At 45.5% G+C, this 18384-nt stretch overlaps 1 protein-coding gene across 1 annotated transcript in view; it reads left to right on the top strand.

The window, feature by feature from the left end:
• KALRN (kalirin RhoGEF kinase) overlaps positions 1–18384 on the top strand; it is a 764809-nt gene that overhangs the window by 744467 nt on the left and 1958 nt on the right. The window contains exons 51-58 of the mRNA XM_090045976.1: positions 3236–3263; positions 3555–3726; positions 5422–5543; positions 7075–7206; positions 10527–10691; positions 12432–12510; positions 14738–14938; positions 16288–16426. Of these exons, the coding sequence (XP_089902102.1) occupies positions 3236–3263; positions 3555–3726; positions 5422–5543; positions 7075–7206; positions 10527–10691; positions 12432–12510; positions 14738–14938; positions 16288–16426 (1038 nt within the window). The remainder of the gene's footprint in view (positions 1–3235; positions 3264–3554; positions 3727–5421; positions 5544–7074; positions 7207–10526; positions 10692–12431; positions 12511–14737; positions 14939–16287; positions 16427–18384) is intronic.

Below are 18384 nucleotides of genomic sequence, written 5' to 3'. Positions count from 1 at the left end.
GATGTTTCCTACAGAAATGTCCAGGATGCTCCATCTGCTTTTCTGCCTTTTTAAGTGCATGAAGACAAAGCACTTGCGTTCAAACCAGCAGCTGTCCATATCTGATTGCAATGGCATGGATGGCAACAAATCACGTTGGCGCACTCATACTCCAGCTGATGGTGATTACCAGCAGAAGGGATGGCCATGCATTTTGGGGAGATGAGTGATCTTTATTTAACGAGTATTTGATTTGAGACTCTTTTTCACAGTAACATCTAAACTGGGCTTGGAAAAAAAAATCCTTAAAGACTCCTTGGATGAGGAAGGTGTTTTTGTTTTTTATACAGATCCCAGGAATGAAAGGTTAGTGATCTCCTTTGTACTTGGAACATGTCATGGAAGTGTGCATCCACCCCCGGACATAAGGGCACAGCCAGTCAGCTGCACCATGAGGGAATGTATTGTGGACTTTGCCCCAGAGCATCACTTGGGACTTGCCTCTAACTCTCTGTTGTGCCAAGAACCCAGCCATGGGCTGCCTTGCCCACCCACTCACTCTCAATCTGTGCAAGCCAACTCCCTCCAAAGAGGCAATGTATTTCCATGGGGCCACACTGAGAGCCCTGCTCCAAGGCTTTTTGCCTTGGGCGTGTTTATTGGCACCTGGTTAGGGCTGCTTCCTGCCCTGGGTTTGGCAGGAATGAGCAGATATAGTGGTGCTCCTGGGTGTGGCATGCAGTGAGTGCAGATGCACAAGGGTGTAGATGTACACATGTTGACTGCTTTGAGAGTGCTGGCTTGGAAAGATCGATCATCTCATCCAGGGTGGTAAATCCTGATTTCTTTTGAGACCTATCCTAATGGGCTATGTTCTGGCTCTTATCAGGCAGTAAAATATCTCAGATCTCAAATTTGTCTGCCTAAGACCCGCCTGGGTAGGCTCCCCTCCCACTTTCTGTGGTTGCGAAGGCAGGCAGCTAATGCTCCACAGCCTCCGAGATCTGGACTTATCACCTGGAGAGCTGCAGGAGCAGGCATACGTGTGAGGTACGTGAATGTGGTGAATAAGCATGTGTGAATCCAAAGTTACTGTCTGTTCAGTCTGCTCGTGCCAGTGAATGTATAGTTGTACATCATTTACAATATATGCTGTGCAGTGTGGCAGTGCTCTTTCCCATTTATTTATGAGTGCCCTGGGTGACGTAACAGCATATCTCTACCTAGAGGTCATGTCCGTTTCTTTTCCCTTTACCACCTGCAGTTGCACCTTGCCACACTGTATATTGAAGGGAACCATCAAAGCATCCTCTTCATCACCTTCTAGCATGGGCCAGGTCCAGCAGCCAGCACATTCTCATATCTCCGCTGCTTCTGGGGTTGTGGGTATGAGTGTTATCGGGCAGAATATAGCTCAGAGGTCATCCTTTTCTTGCACTGGACATGTCTTCCAGTGCATGGCTCATCTGTGCTATGGAAAGTTATTTTCATTTCATTTCAAAAGTTTATTCCTAAGTACCACTACACGTGCTCTTGGGGGCCTGATCCACAATCCACTGAAGTAAATGCCCATTGAGCAGGGCAGAGCATGGCACGCAAGCCTATTTTGCTCAGTACATCACAGCCAGCTCTAACTCTGGGCAGCTACCACCAGTCACGGAGCCCGAGCTGTTCACTGCAGGCAGCCGAGGGGCTGCATGCCCTGCCACAAGCAGCTGGGGCTCTACCCAGGAGCCAGGCCAGTTGTGGCAGGCAGCTGGGAGGCTGCAAACAACTGCGCCAGGCTCTGTGGCGGTGGCAGCTGCTTGAGCACCTCTAGACAGACGGCAAGGGAGGGACCAGAGTTGTGCTGCCCTAGGCCCCTTTCCCGCTGTGCACCCTGGGGCACACATGAAGCTACCACCGCCATGGAGCCCGGTCAGCGCTCTGGAGCCCAGTGCAGCTGTTTGCAGCCTCCCACCAGCCTGCCACAGCTGGCCCAGGTGCTGAGCAGCTGCAGCAGATGGTGGGCAGGTTGTAGACAGCTGCACTGGGGTCCAAGGTCCTGGCACCAGCTCCTTAGCAGCGGTGGGTGCATGTGTTCCTCGGGGCCCATGGCTGGGAAGGGGCTGGGCCAGCACAAGCCCGACCCCTCCACCACCACCCGCCCAGGGGTGTGCGTGCACCCACTGCCAGCTGCAAGAATCAGGCCCATCGGGGCTCCCCCACCCTCTGCCTCAGGCACGCCCAATTGAGGCATGGGTCTGGGTTGGGTTGTTTTTGGCACTGGGGCCAAAAACATTGCCAGCCCCAGCCACAGAGAGAGAGAAACAGGGGAAAGCATGGCGGGCTGTGTGGTGTTTGGTCACAATGCAAGGACGTGAATTTGCGTGATGAAGCCACAACCCAGGGCCAGTAAAATAATCATCCCACTCTTTACCATCAAGAAAAATAGAGCTGGAACTTCAGAGGTAATCTTCAGAGAAACTTATCTGAAATAGACTATTTTGGGAGTTTTACAGCTTTAAGGTAAAAGGTCAAGTTGCTTTAGTTATCACTAAATGGCAGTTGTTTTTCAAATTATTTCTATGCTACATTGCATAACTGCAAAGGATAACCCTCAAGAGATGAAGACTGGGTGTAACTCTAGCAATCCAGGGAAATAAATGTTTTTTAGTTATGATGGATCATGATATTAGACTGGAATTTGCCTGCACTGGGGTTTGCACTCTTTCATATAGGGCAAAGGGAAGGAATGTGGCATAGCTGGAGAAAGGAAGTGAGCAGCTTTGTGGCATTTTTTTCTTTTGACTGAATATGCTTGGCAGTTAAAAGACATATCCAAGAAGGGTTAGTGGAGAGAGAGAGCGCGGGGGAGACGGCCAAGGAGGCAGGATAAGTGTAGTAGACTACATGGGGACACAATTTATCACAGGATTGTGGAAATAAAGGAATTAAGACTAGGAAGATCACGGCCACGTACATGATGATAACAGAAAACATAGGCCGGAGTTTTCAGGGAGTTCGGTTGTTGCCTGTGATGCAATTAACACTGATGAAGAGCCACTACTTTCATTAGTCTTTTGAATATGCCCGATCTCTGTAGAACTCGCCTACAGAAGCTTCCTCCGTGAGTTGGTCGTTAGAAACATCCTGAGCGCTGTCTAGACAGTGCCTCTGAATTTCATGTCAGCTTCTCCACTTGAACTTATGAAAGAAGATGCCTGTCTTTTGTCATTGAGAAAAATAAATGTGGCTATTTCTTTGTATTTTTCAGATCATTAACCCAAATTTCATCCAAGAAGGTGAGTTCGTTAGCAACTGTGCTCTAGTCATGGAAGTGGACTTCTTCATACGGTTGAATTATAGTAATGTACTCAAGGGAACATCCCATCCCCTGCTCTCAGTAGCATAATGTGGGGTGAGGGGAATGGGGGCAGTAAGCTTGGCAGGTCCTTTATCTGGTTCAAAGATTTTTAAAGGATAATTAAGGGACAGGTCTCTTTATAAGGTATATTACTCTAGTACCCAGCCTGGATGGAAGAACACTTGTTCTATTGAGTTAAAAGGACTTGTGTGTGTGTGCTTTTCTCTAGTGGCTCCTGAATTCCTTGTGCCACTAGTGGATGTTACCTGTTTGCTGGGCGACACAGTGATGTTGCAGTGCAAAGTCTGTGGACGCCCAAAGCCGACCATCACCTGGAAAGGACCAGATCAAAATATCCTTGACAATGACAACAGCACAGCCACTTACACAGTGTCGTCCTGGTAAGTGCACGTGTTAGACCCCAAAGTATTTGGGACTGTCGACAGTTGCATTCCCATCAAACTTGGTGACGGTTCCAACCAGATTACAAGAAACATTAAAGGCATGACTTTCCAGGCCTGCCTACTCTGTGGTTGTAGCCGTGTGATACTTGTGCTTGAGGTAGGGGAACCAAAGTTTGCAACTTGAGGTGAGTCTGTGGTTCCCCAGACTGAGATGTACTGGGAGTCTGTCCAGTTTCTGAGAGCTGGCAGCAATTTGTGCTGCTCTAAGAATTACACCCAGCAGTTCCGAGCAAACCACTGAATGTCTCCAATTAAAACTACATCTGGCCATTCTTGGACAGAAAGATAGGTCATCATGATGCCAGATGTTTACCAGGGATGAGGAACCAAACATTTTGATTTTTGCAGAGAGCTTTACAATCAGCACTACGCAACTCTCAGGATCTGGAATTTGAGCTCAGCTGAGATGAGTGGCCTGAATCTAAATGCTCATCTACAGTTTATCTGGCCCACTTGGGTCTTCAAAACGAAACAGGAAATTTCTAGGGAAATAGCTTTTCCCAAGAGATTTATCAACCCTTTTGGGCAAAGTCCAGATGAAACCTGGAGAAAGAGTTGCAAATCAAAAATAAGAAATAAGAGAGATGGTACTGAACCCATTCCTCAGAAAGCTCTGCCTAATCACAAGAACCCAGGAAGACATCCATCTGAAAAGCTGTCCCTATGATGCTTTATGTTGCCCTGTTTGCACTTACCAAGTAAATCACTGCAAGTAGATCAGCAGATTTCCTGTTGGTAGTTAGGCGGGTGATCACTCCTCATGTGACATTTTCCCCTATATATTAGCTTTCACCTCATGATGTATCTTCATTGCCTTCATTGGTTCTTTTTCCATGAGTGTCCCTGGTGCCAAACAAGTCTGACAGATGCCTTAAGCCAGGCCTACACTCGAAAAGATTTCTCAGCACAGGTCTGATGATCAGGGTTGTGATTTTTTTGTCACCACCCTACCCATTTTGGCTATGACGGCAAAAGCGAAACAGTTCTACCAGCAAAAAAACATCCTTTGCCAGTACAGCCTCATCCATTCGGAGGGTTGATTTCAACTGTACCAGCATTTTTTTTCCGGAATAAACTGCATATCCAGCAGAAGGGCTTGCTGATACAGCTGTAAGGCCTTTTAAGTGTGTACAAGGCCTCGGCTTACAGGCAGCGGGTCAGATTTATATACCTAGTATAAAGGGATGCAAAGCTACTAGACCTGACCACACTTATCACAGGCCCTAGTTTAACCCAGTACTTCTAAAAAAATCCTAAATACATAGCCCTCAGGTACTGCTTTGTTCATGCCCACTGTACCCTCTAAGACAGTGGTGGCCAACCTTTTTGGCAGGCATGCCACGAGCTAAGCCCCATGCCCTCCCTGAGTGCCACTGTAATTCCCTTGTGCTACCCAGTCTGTTGCTCTGCTTTCTTCTCCCTGCCCAATCTGCTTACGTGTTCCCTGCTTCCTCCTCAATCAGCCGTGCACCCCACGTAGGGGCTGTCCAGGACTTGTGGCACATATGCTGTGGGTTGGCCACCCTGCTCTGAGACATCCTTACTCTGCTAATCCACTGGAAGAGAAACCAGTGTAACAAAACATTAACTAATCAAGCATCTTGTAAACTGTGACCTTCCTCACACCTCTAGTGAGTCTGGGGAGCTCACCCTGAAGATCTGCAACCTGATGCCTCAGGACAGCGGCATTTATACCTGTGTGGCAGCCAATGAGCATGGAACGGCTTCCACCTCTGCCACAATCAAAGTCCAAGGTAGTATGTCTTACCATAATTTTGCACAATTTTAATCCGTGCATCCAGCAATGGGACAAGCTTTTCCAGGTGAATGAAAATCTAAATGAAGTCAGCCCTTGTTCAGCTAGAATTCCCATTAAAGGTGCAGGGAGCAGCAGGTTCATAGCACTCGATGCCAATGTTTGTATGAAAATGTTGGCCTCACGCACATCCACCACCCTTAAATTTCCCTTAATGTCAGTACCATGAAGGCTCAAACTGTGTCCCTTAGGCAAAGCTTGAGCATGGGGGCTGCCATGGGGAGGGATCCTGGGTAGTTTTATCTGCTTCAGGTTATAAATTATCAGTAAAGAGGGTCTATAGATTTTGCTCTCTACCCTCCATGCAGAAAGCTTTGCCTCTCGGAGCCTACATTGAAGCAAGGGAGTATGATAATTGGTGACAGCGAGCTTAGAGCTTTTACCCGCTGGAAGAAAAGAGAAGGATCTGACTCTTATGAAATGTCTTTGCAGGAGCTCAACTTTAGGAATGCCTCCAAAACCTGAACTCTCTCAGAGCTGTAATTAAGGATCCATGTAATTGTAATGAGTACTAATGGTGAGCTGATTGCCAATGACCTCCAGCTCCAGCAAAGGGGATTTTAACATTAAAAATACGATATACTTGGAGCAGCAGAGATGATGCCACTGTAATGAATTTATAATTGGTGTAACGAATTTATAATGGCTGACTTGTAGAACTGTGAGCATTGTGAACATTTAGAAGTCAATTGTTTGTGCTTGAGATGGGCTCTGATGGTTTGAATTTGCCAGAATCACTGGAAAAGTGCAATGGGCAGATTAATGGCTGTTGTATTTAGGAGTGTTCAGCTAGAGAGCTGACAACTCCTGATTAACTGCATAAATATTGTCAGGCATAATCAATGCAGTGATCCCTTCTGGTTCTTCCCCATGCTTCTGCAATGTCACTTTTTTGGACTGTCAGCACTTACTCGTTATCCCAAAATGCCATTCAAAGGCTCATTGAGATCCATGGAAATTGTTCCACTGATTTGAATGGGCTTTGGAACAAGCCCTGAGGTTGTAGCAGAAACTAAGGGTAAGACTAAGGGCATTTACAATTAAAAATTACAGGTTAAAAATTAAAAATCCCCAAGCGTCCCTTGGCTCTAAGATAAGAGGTCAGCATTTCATGGTACATCACTGTGCCATCTTACCGACATCGGGTATTCCAGCTTCAGGGCAAACCTGATCTCCAGCTGAGAATAAGAAGACATTACTACCCCATATTGTGATAGTTTACAGTTGAACAGAGCTGGAAACTGGTCTTCCTCTCCAACCGCTGCAGTAGAGTAGCATTGGAAACCGATAGGATGAACCAGGAGTTGAAGCAACAGCATTTTGATGCAACAGTTACTACTATTAGGCCAGCTATTACCCAAACTACTCTCAGGTCTACAATGTGTATTTGCCTCTTAGCAAGACTTTCCTTTATAAGAGTTAATGAAGAGCAAGCAGTGCCTGAGGTGGACACTGGTTTGTTTCTCCAGGTGTTCCAGCAGCCCCGAACCGCCCCATTGCTCAGGAAAGAAGCTGCACATCAGTGATTCTGCGCTGGATGCCCCCATCCAGTACAGGAAATTGTACCATTTCTGGCTACACCGTAGAATACAGAGAAGAAGGTAAGGAAACGTCAGCTGTGTTTATTAGGTGAGAGCATGGGTTTCCTCATCTACACCTTCAGCTACATGACCACGTTCAAAAAGTTTTCACACCATCAACCTGCTACATGTAGTTTGTTGTTCCTGGAGTTTAAGGCCAGACTGAACCATTAGATTCTCTAGACCAGTAATTCTCAACCAAGATGCCACCACACCATGGGGTGCTTTGAGATCCTTTCAAGGGTGTTGCAGCGTGCCACAGCATGTTAGCACTGTTAGGTTTGCAAGCATGATTCACAAGATAAACCCAGAGACATCTGATAGCTGTGGTCTTTCTGAGTTCTTTGCAACAGAAAACCAGCTCTATTATTTTTTGCAGTCAAAAAGAGTGAAAACTAAGAGCTGGCATTTTCCAAGGGGGACCTTGAGTCTATCCAGAGGTGCCTCAGATCTAACAAGGTTGAGAACCACTGCTCTAGACTGTCCTTTTGTCTATCACAGGCCATTAAATCACACTCTGAAACCCTTGTGTTGAGCCCAGTAACGAGAGTTTAGCTAAAACAGAATTTCCAAAAAGGCACCAAGTCTTGATCTGAAGTCTGGTTGTCCTCTCACTGCTGTATCAGACAGGCCTGTTTGATATGACTTTCCATGAATGCAACATTAAGCTCTCTCTTTTGGATCCAAGCAATGTCACCATTTCCTGCACATTTGACAGATTCCTTCCACTCAGCACTGAATTCCCTTCCCTCAAACACTCCCTCCCTCCTGCCAAAGGACACAATTAAATAAATGGGACTCCCATCCCTAGCAGCCTAGGCATGCTCTCTGCTAAGGTCATTTGAAACCATTCATGCTCCTGTTTGCCTTCTTCCCACAAAGGTACATTGCTCCCTGAGTGGCAAACCTTGCCTTAGGCATGTGGCCTCTTCTTTTTTCCCTTCATCATTCTAAACCAAACATGTAAGTAGAAATTTGAATGTAATCATGCAATTGTATTAATCCCTTCACATAGCAAATGGTCTGCCTTAACCCTCATGATACCCATGTGACTGGCACACTGGAAAAAAATAGCTCTTCTATTAACAGCAGTAATAAAAAGCCTTGCTTCTCTGAATAGTCCTCCACTACAAGTCAGCTCCAGAAAGTCTTTTTTCCCCCCTGCATATCCCAACCTTTTTCTGCCTTGTAAGTGAACTTTTGGAATAGTCGTTTACTTGCACAGTGGATAAAGCAATAACTTTACAGTAAGAACTTAAAGCTAGATCGGCTTACATAGAGTTTCAGCCTCCTGACACTCATTCATATGAAAATCCCTTCTTTTGTGTGCCTTGGTGTCTTTCGCAGTGGGAGCTCCCTTGGATCTGGAATGTGTCATCCTCAAGTGCATCCTGAAAGCTGTTGCCCCATAATAGCTACAGTCTAGAGAGGTTATAACTTCACAAATGCAGTTTTCCACAGGTCACTGCTACTTAGTGTTAATAGGGATCAAGCAGCTAATGTGTGTCCAGCTTAGCATGTACCACGTGCTGCTCACTCACCCCAGAGGTTCGAGATTTATTATAGTGTCATATCATCCTCTGTGAAGCTGGGATGCCTTCCTCCCAGATACTATTAGAATCATAATAATTCTTGATTCTACTGGTTCTTTTCATTTCCTTTCTCCACATACAGCCGTTTGCTCGGTGGTCCTCCTGAGGTGCAGCCCAGAATCCTGTGTGTTGCTTCTTGTGATCTGTCAAACAAGACTCTAATATCCATAGTACCTTGTAGGCTACTGATAACATTAATCTGGGTTTCTGGGCATTTGCAGGAGCCAACATAGGCCCAGCTGCAAGCAGCGGAGCCAGTCTGTCTCAGGACAGGCATGCCAAACTGCTGTGACAACCCATGGACCACTCTTTAAAAAAAAAGAGAAAACTCTGAACTGCATCACCTCCTGCTCTGCTGTGTCCTTTGGTACTTCACCCCACTATTCCATGGTCACTTAAATGGGTGAGGATAGTTTGCAGGATCTATTTATTTTGGTATCAGTCTGCATAGATTTGATTCCGAAACATCCCACGTGTTACCAGATAATTTATAGCTCTCATTACTTACGCAACGGCCACGACTGGAGAATTTGTTCTTGGGATGCTCGACCAGAACCTTCAAAGCATCTTATCCAAGGCCCAGCTTTCCCATGACACAGTGCACAAGGCATTCTCCCACCAACTTTTCTATAATGCTTTGCCTACAAAGAGAGAAAATCACCATGTCAAAACCACATTGCTTTACAAGATTTCACAGCTGGCGTGAAACTTTGTCTGCATGCCAGCTCATGGGGAGAAACAGCTTCAAGTGCTGCTTGCATATCTGGGCCACGCTCATTCCCAGAAAGATGCTGTCAAACAGAGTGGAGGTCAGTGGACAACCGTACAAGTAGTAGGGGCGATAGGAACGGATTGACAAGGACAAAAGTAAAAGTATTATATAGGTGGAGATTGGCAAAGATGATATGTTAGGGGGGAACAATGGTTTCAGGATGGCTCAAGGAGTCACTGACAGAGAATAATAGAATTGTAATGAGAAAATGAGCCAAAATGGAGCTATTTCACTTTATTTTCATTAGGAGGAGGAATTGAGTGATGGAGTGAATATTCCTTACAAACAATGGACCTGAAGTCCTGGGTCCTTCAACACAATAGGCCTCAAAGAGCAGGGGATAGTCTCTTTACTTACAGTTTGTTACAAACCTCTTTCTAGCAAGTACTTTGCCCAGGAGCTCTTAGCTTAACTACATCTGGAGTTTGCTTCCTCCCTTCCTTCTCAGTGTGCCTCTTTATGGGGTTTTTGCTGCTCTCTCCCAACTCACAAATACCCAACTGTAATCAGGTCTGTCCCCCAAGAAAACACTTTGTAATCCATGGCCATAGTAATCCACTAGTGGCCCAGGTTTGCATGCATTTTTTCTATTGTGTCAGTTATCACTAAACAAAAGAGCATTTAATTGTCCTCTCATTTATCTTCAAAGAAGATGTCTATGGCACCCTGTAGCTTCAGCTTCCCAACTCCTGGAATAACAATAAGAATACAGTTTCTTCGTCTTTTCCTTTTAAAAAAAAACACATGGATTTTTACCTGCTAAATGACACTTCTTCCTGTGACATGTTCATGGATAATTCTTTGAGCATGCTTCACTCACCCAGTGATAACTTTTCATGAATGGGGCTTATGATCCTGTTGCACTACCTCAAAATGGCAGCAGCTAATAGCACTAGACAGTTTTAAGACCTGGGGTTTTAGCTCTGTGTTAACTCATTGACACTGCACGTCTTTCTCTATCTCTCCATAAATTCTAGGATCCCATGTCTGGCAGCAGTCGGTAGCCTCAACGTTGGATACCTATCTTGTCATTGAAGATCTAACCCCAGGATGCCAGTATCAGTTCAGAGTCAGTGCCAGCAACCCCTGGGGAATTAGTTTGCCTAGTGAGCCATCGGAGTTTGTGAGGCTCCCAGAATATGGTAAGTTCATGATAGGAGGTGGCTAGTGACTGGGTGGTGGCGGCTAGTGCCTGGGTGAGAAGGATAACGTGATGCGCGTAACTTATATGAGCAACCATCGCTGTTCGTTGATTGATCAAAACAACATTTTGATTCTGGAGCTGAGATTCGTGTAAGAAAGTGCAAGATATCCTTTGGTGACCCCCTATTCCCATCTAAAAGTAAAGCATTTGGAAAAGCGAGAATCTCGGATGTCCTAGAAAACTCCGTTTCCCTCTCCTTTCATATCAGGAGCTTTGTTCCCCTCATGTTTTCCTTCTCATAAACGGGTCCTCTGTTCTCTTCAGTACCACAGGGTCTGTGAAGTTCCTTTTCCACTTTCTACTCCATACCGGGTCCACATTCCCTCCCCATTATGAGAGCTCTCAGCTTTCCATCTTCACTTTTCCCATGCAAGGGGCTCTGTGTAATCCCTTTCCTACCCATTTTAGGACTCTCTTTACCATTCCTCTGCCAGCAGCTCTGTTGCAGCCTTCCTTTCTCAGACAAAAGTCATTCTGAATACCACTTGTTCAGTTCCATTGGGAAGGAGTAGACAGATAACCACTGAGATGGCTGGAGCTGTGGTTGTGCTAAACAAATGGACGGTGCCATGTACATGCTGCCAGGACATTCCCAGGGATTTTGGAATTGCTCCGGTTCAGCAGTTACATTAAGGACAGGGAAAGCCACCAGGCTGGAGGTGGGGCCTGTTACATTCTGCACTTCTGTAGGGCGTTTCAGCTGAGCAATTAAACCAATTTACAGGGAGAACTGCTCACCACACCCCTGAGACCAGGGCCAGGGAGGCTGTTTGACAGATAAGGAAAATGAGATACCATCAGACTTATACATCTTAGTGCACTTAACTAAGGCATTAAGATGGTTTTGGCAGCGGAAATACCATGCCCACAATGGTGGCAGGGGAAATAGTCTGACAGAGATAATACAATTAAAATGGCACGGTGCAGTGGAAGGTTTCATCCTTGCCTGCTTATGGACAGGACTCCCAACGAGGGCCTTCTCGCTGGTCGGCTGCCACGCCACCTTTCTGGAAATGAGAGGCTCCTCCTCAGCTGCCTCCTGCAGCCATATGGCAGAGGACAAGTGAAACTTGGGGCCATCTGAACCCCAACCCTTTGGGCTTGGGTCTGCACGTGGGATGCCCGCCAAAGGATTTGGAAATATCTGAAGCCCCAGGCGGGGGTGAGGATGCTTGCTGGCAGCAGGGCCACATATAGTTCTTGAATGACTCACGGATTGGGAATTGATTTGGCTGATTTGATTTTGGGGACACACAATTTTCCTTAAAAAAAAACCAATGAAAATGCTTTTTAATAAGGAGATAAGATGCCCTTGTGATGAAGGCACTAAAGAGAATTTGGGAGACCTGGGCTCTATGCCAGGCTTCCCAACAGAACAAAGTGGTCAGTGCAGAGCACCAGGCTAACTGGGCTACTCTGCTTCCAGTACCCAGGCTCGCTCAGGAGCCTCCGCACAGCACAGCACAGCATCGAGCCTTGCAGACTTACCCTCAGACTCATTATGGGTGTTTTGTCTGAGGAAGCAGTATGAAATGAAACTCCGAGCTGTTATTTTGCCATCAGGAGATTCAGTTCTTAAATGTTATACGACTATCAGAATGTACTTTGTATTCCATAGGATGTCTTCTTCACGATTGATCTTTCCTGAGTCTTTTCTTTTTCTCCACTCCTCCCATAGACTCTGCTGCTGATGGTGCCACTATTTCGTGGAAAGAAAACTTTGACTTTGCGTACACAGAACTGCATGAGATTGGGAGGTAACAGTGACACTGCTCGTGTTAGTAATGAAGGATAATACTGCTGAAAGCTTTTCATCCAGAGAATCTTTAGGTTCCTTTTTTATAACTGCTTAACAAATTGCAGTGTTGCAGCTTGGTTTTTTTTTTGGAATGCTGTTCCTTTCATAATTGCAGAGTGCACACATCAGCGCTAAACACCTTATTTTCATGATCGGTTTTAGAATATGGTGTGAGGACTGTGACTTGGAAAGGAAGATCTGAATGTGGGTTTCTGGACTGTGACTGTCACTGGGAGTGTTAGCTATCTTCTTTTCAAACTCCTCGCTTATCTGCAGGCTGACCTGTGCTTCTGATGTCAGGGAAATCTGGCAGTCCTTGGAATACTTGATCCTCAGAGCCCAGTTCAACAAAGCACTTAAACATATGATTGAAATTAAGCTGGATGAAAAAAAAAACTGATTGAACTGGAGAACTGTAGGGAACGAGAGAAGGGCCAAGCCATGTGGGTCTGGTAGCTCAGCCCCGTGCCTAAGCTCCCACAGCCTCCAAGTGCACATCTCCCCCAGCTTCCACATAGATCTCCCTCCGTCCTGGCCAGCAGGCAGTGGCCTCAATCCCTCCCTTCCTGCAGATACCCTCCTGTGGGTGGATGTGGCTGCCCCAGGAAGTGGAGTGCAGGCAGGATGGTGCCCAGGCCTTGCAACCCATGCTGTCACAGAAGAGGTGGGCCAGCAAGAGTGATGGAGGAGGAGAAGGGGAGCCTGCTGCTCCTCATCCAGGGGCAGAGGAGCTCCCTGCAGCACCGGCTTGGCTGTCCCCAGGCAGCAGGCTGCCCGGTGGGCCCAGCAGTGGCTGCCAACTCTCCCTGCCATGTTAGGAATCTGGTGCAATATGGTGTCGCTCTTCAAGCTCCAGGTCTGGGAGTCCTGAGATCAGCTGAGGAGCTTGGCTTTCAGGATGTGGTGTGCTTCTAGGTGTGGGGGTACAGAGCTGAGCTGGACCCACCCCTTTCAGAGGTGCAGAGCCAGAAGCCAAACTACACAGGGGGCACCAAAATGCAAGTTCACCCAGGGAGCCATTTTCCCTAAGGCCAGCTCTGGCTGTTAGCGCCCCATGGTGGTTTCATACATATGAACAGGAACCTAATAGTATGACTATCTTCTCTGTCTCATGTGGTAGAGAGCAGTGATTCTGGAGTTACAGGGCTGGGGCTCTACCCTGGCTCTACAGGGGGTAAGTAATATAGAGCTTGGAAAGATGACACATTTGCACCTGTGTAATCAGCCTTTCTGCTAATGTGAACAAGGAGTGTGCAGATGATGTAATTCTTTACACCAGTATAATTTATTAAAATCCAGTGTAGAATTATGCCAGGAAAAATCAAAGGTAAAGCTACAGCAGTAAAAAAATATACCAGTGTTTGTCATCTGACCCCTTAAAATTATACCAGTGTTTAAAAATTATACCATCCATCCCCACATACCCATGTGCTGAAGACAAATTACCTCCTCCCTCAGCATCCAGTTGCAAGGCATTATAGTAAAGCCCACTGCAGGTGGCTACCCCAGCTCAGCTGCTTGTCTTCCACTCTGGATCCTGGTATAATTTGCTGCCCTGTACCAAAACAGTAAATGTAAGTGTATTGTCTGTCAAAGCTATGTCTGTATGCAGTGCATGGGTTCATCGGTAGGTTTTCTAGCTACAGATAAGAGAACTTCACCCTTCTTTCTCTGCTGTGATACTGTTAGGGACAGCTTTGGACAGTGAGCTCACTTGCATTGCACAAGTGATTCCCTTCTGCTTCTTGCTCTTGATCACTTGTTCTAATTCATGAAACAGTAAGATAAAATTATGAATGATTTGTTAATTAAGAGGAGGGTGCTTTTAGTGCTCTGAAAAATGACATTGTCCTTATCAAAGTCATTTCTGGGGGGAACTTGCTCTCAAAAAAATTAAAGCTGCACCAATATGAACTCATGGGAGATCATTAGCCAATAGCACACAGGCTGCACAGCACAAAATGACACCATTTGTTATGTCTGTTTGCTGATCCCCAAAGAATCTCTACTCCCGGGATAAAGAGCACAAGTTCTTTGTAGCAAAAGGTTCTGAGCAACTAGACCCATCTGATTCCTTGTAAAATATTAATACACTCACTCAAACAACACTTTGAAAACCACTGTTATTGCCCTGAAAAATAAATATGATTTATTCATGGGTCCTCTTCATTATCCTGTTTTCCCAGGGGTCGATTCGCCGTAGTAAAGAAATGTGTTCACAAAGCCACCCGGAAAGATGTTGCCGTGAAATTCATTAGCAAAAAAATGAAAAAGAAAGAGCAGGCGGCACATGAAGCGGCTTTGCTACAGCACTTACAGCACCCGCAGTACATCACCATCCATGATACCTATGAGTCACCCACTTCCTATATCTTAGTTTTGGAACTGTAAGTATTGGGCCTCAATAGAGGCTCTAGTTAAAATCCTATCTCTGCTGAAGTCATTGGCAAGACACCCATGGTTTTCAAAAGGGTCAGGATTTTCACTGATTAGGGTGTTGCGTAGAACAGCCACTTCACCCTGGCTCTCATTTGTGGATTAAAGGGAAATGAGAGTCTTTGGGACAAACCCACTCTGGTGTAACTCAGTGGAAGCCAATGGAATTAAATCAGCAAGCAATGTGGCTTGCTGAACTACATCAGAGAGTAGTTTAACCTCTTTGATACTTCAGTTTAAATATGCATCAGTTGGGAAAGGGTAACTTACCTGGCAGGGGAGATCCCATGATCCTCTGAGCCAAGCAAGTGTAATTATAGGGTGAGGCCTGCCCCTTGCACTCTAGACAGGCTGACCCCTGTGAGCTTCCCCAATGCAGGAAACTCAGCTGCACAGTGTTGTGGTAATGGAGGATTGCGTTCTTGCTTTGCCTGTGTCTTGCTCCTCAGGCTTTTGGCATCTGAACTCCAAGGCCCTGGGCTTGGGGCTTGCATGATGAATTCCTGCCATGGATTTGGGGTGTACCTGAAGCCCCAGACTGATAGGTCTGGGAGGGTGGATAGCACCACACAGACTCAAATGATCAAGCTCTGCTCAGCTGACATCTGGAATTTGAATACTGGGCTTTGCCCAATGGGATTCAGAACCGATTTAGCCCTTGAAACGAGATTTAAAAAAAAAATACATGTATATGCATAAACCAGTTTTCATCCAAATAAATGCCAATGCAGGATTGCGTGGTTGGGGCCACAAGGGGTAAATATAGTGCAGTGAGTGCCATTGGCCTGCAACAACACTATAGCTGCTGCAATGAAAAATGCTTTGGAGTTGGGGAACATCTCATTAAATTCACCTGCGCTCTTCGTGTGTTTGTTTATACAAATAAATGGAGCTGGGTCAAGATCCATCAATAAGCAAATTTCCTACGGAGCATACTTCCAATTGAAAATGTCAGCATTTTTTTCCTGTTACACAATCAGCTAGCAAGTCTTAGCAGGTGAATACATTTGTTTTCAGAGGAAGTGCCTCTGTGTGCTGAACCAGTTCTTGAGCAAATTTCAGTATCTTGCAGCTGTATTCGGTATTTTGGACTTTTCAAGGACAGGTGATAACTGAAGATTAAGCACTGTGTGGTTTTTGTGTCGCTGCCATATCTTTAGATATACACACCAACCTTTTCATTTTACCTGCCTCCATTTTTAGGTCACTGAGTTTCCTTTGCCACTGTGCTTTCAAATATTAACCATCCCCGGGTGCTTCATATAGATCTTTCATGTCAGAGCTTTGATTTGTTTTGTAGGATGGACGATGGCCGTCTCTTGGATTATCTCATGAATCACGATGAGCTGATGGAGGAGAAAGTAGCTTTCTACATCAGAGATACAATGGAGGCACTACAATATCTTCACAATTGCAGAGTGGCTCATTTAGACATAAAGGTAGGAAGAAAACAGAATGAAACTGTTATTTGCTAGTTAAGCACAGACAGCTCCAGGAGGAGAAAGCTCAGAGTGGAAACAGCCTGTGTCCTCAAGAAATTATAGGCTATTTGACAAGCATTCCAGTTCAGGACATATAAGATAGGAGGTTCAAGACATATAAGGTAGGAGGTAGACAGAAGAAGGTTTATTGCTGGAGTTAAGGGTTTCTTTCTTTCTTCTAATAGAAAACACAGTTTCTCTATTTTATGGATTTATGGTCAGAGGAAGAGGCATGTTTTAAGGAGGAATTTGATGAAAAAATAGAGCAGATGCCTTAGCCTGTGTGAAGAGGGAAAGAGCTCGTGGAAAAGAGGGGAAGGAAAGAGGCCCCTCAAAAAAAGAAAAGATAGAAAGGGAGAAGTAACGTGGGAGACAGGAGTAGAGCAGAGTACAAGAGGGGAAAAAAAGAGAGCAGACAACATACAGAACCTTGGAAGTGAGACAAGTTGCTTAAACATTGAATGAGATGGGAGAGGAACCCAGTGCAAGAGACTGGAAAAGTAAACCAATTTGGTTAGAATGGAAAAGAGAAATCTCCCAAGTGCATTTTTGGGAACATAGGAGACCCAGGAAGTAGTTGGTGTCAAGCCTCAGCTAGATTACCCAGAGTCAAGCTTGCTTTGTTACTGCCCATAGCAGGAGGCGGCTCCGAGGTCAGAGTTACGCTGAATGATACAGACATCGTCCTAACTTGGTTGCTGCAATGTTCCACCTATTAGCATCCCAGCTCTTCAGTCTGACAGATAATAGCCAGCACTGCATACAGGGATTAGTGTTCAGAGTGAGGCCCGTGGGGGTTCAGCAATGTGTGACCTAACCTTCAAGAGGTTACATTGGGTGCACCTAAATGAGCAATGAGGCTGCAAAAATCAACCCCAGCATGGTTTGGGCCAAAATCAGCTGCTCCCACGTACAATGTAGGCCCAGGTCACCATCTACACAAGTATTTCTGTAGAGTTAATTACTCCACTGTAAGATCTTATGGCAGAATTAATTAATCTAAGGGACCAGCCTGCCCTCTTGCATGAATTTCCTTTCCAATTAGTAGCCAATAATGCATTCAGTACTCCACAGAGAAGTCATTTCGAATCTTCAGCTCGAAAATGAGCAAGTTGAAAAGCTACTTTGGTTCTTCCATTTCCTGTGACAGAATCTTTTTTCTAACATATTCTGTATAACACTTTAGCCCCAACTGTTTGTGATAGCAGGATTCCTTTACACTGTGACTCTGTATTCTCTGCTGGACCTGTCAAGAGGTTAGACTGGACAGTAAGTAGATAGGTGTCTCTGTAAGGTACTTAGAAATTACAGTGAATCCTGCATCAGGGACCCCCTTAGAACTTGGGATTTTTTTCCAAAGCAAAGGCAGGAGCCCACTTCAATTGAGCACTGAAAGATGCTCTAAATAAATGAAACTCTAGGGACCGATCATGTGCCAGAAAGAGAGGCAGAGGTTACAGTAGACAACAGAGCAAGTCATAGGCCAGTCAGGAGACTGGGAGATGAAGAGCATATCAACAGCAATTTAGAGAAGAGAGAGAGAAGACTTTGGAAAGCAATACATTTTAGGCATGTTGACTCTGAAGTCACAATAAAAAGGCATGAAAATGAGAAATTAAAACAGAGGCAAGCAGAGGATTTTGAATGGATGGCAGTGAAGAAAACAGGGATTACAATATAAAGAGCTGAATCCACTGTTCATAAATGATCTGGGGGAAAGTCCAAAGTGAAGGGCAAGGACTGGGCCCTGAAGGTCTCCAGTGAAGTAGGAGAGGACTGTGGGAAATGCTGACGGAGAAGTCAGTAGAATAGGAGGAGACCTAAAAGATGTTGAGACCAAGTATGCCTGCAGTCTGATATAAATAATTAGCAGAGCATTTATGAATGGAATCACAGGAAGGAAGGGAATGTTTTTT

The sequence above is a fragment of the Crocodylus siamensis genome, chromosome 4 (assembly GCF_052110815.1).
Source record: "Crocodylus siamensis isolate JL-2025a chromosome 4, ASM5211081v1, whole genome shotgun sequence".
In the NCBI taxonomy this organism is placed as follows: Eukaryota; Metazoa; Chordata; order Crocodylia; family Crocodylidae; genus Crocodylus; species Crocodylus siamensis.
Note: the sequence above shows the minus strand (reverse complement) of the source record. Positions and strands in the feature narration are given on the sequence as shown.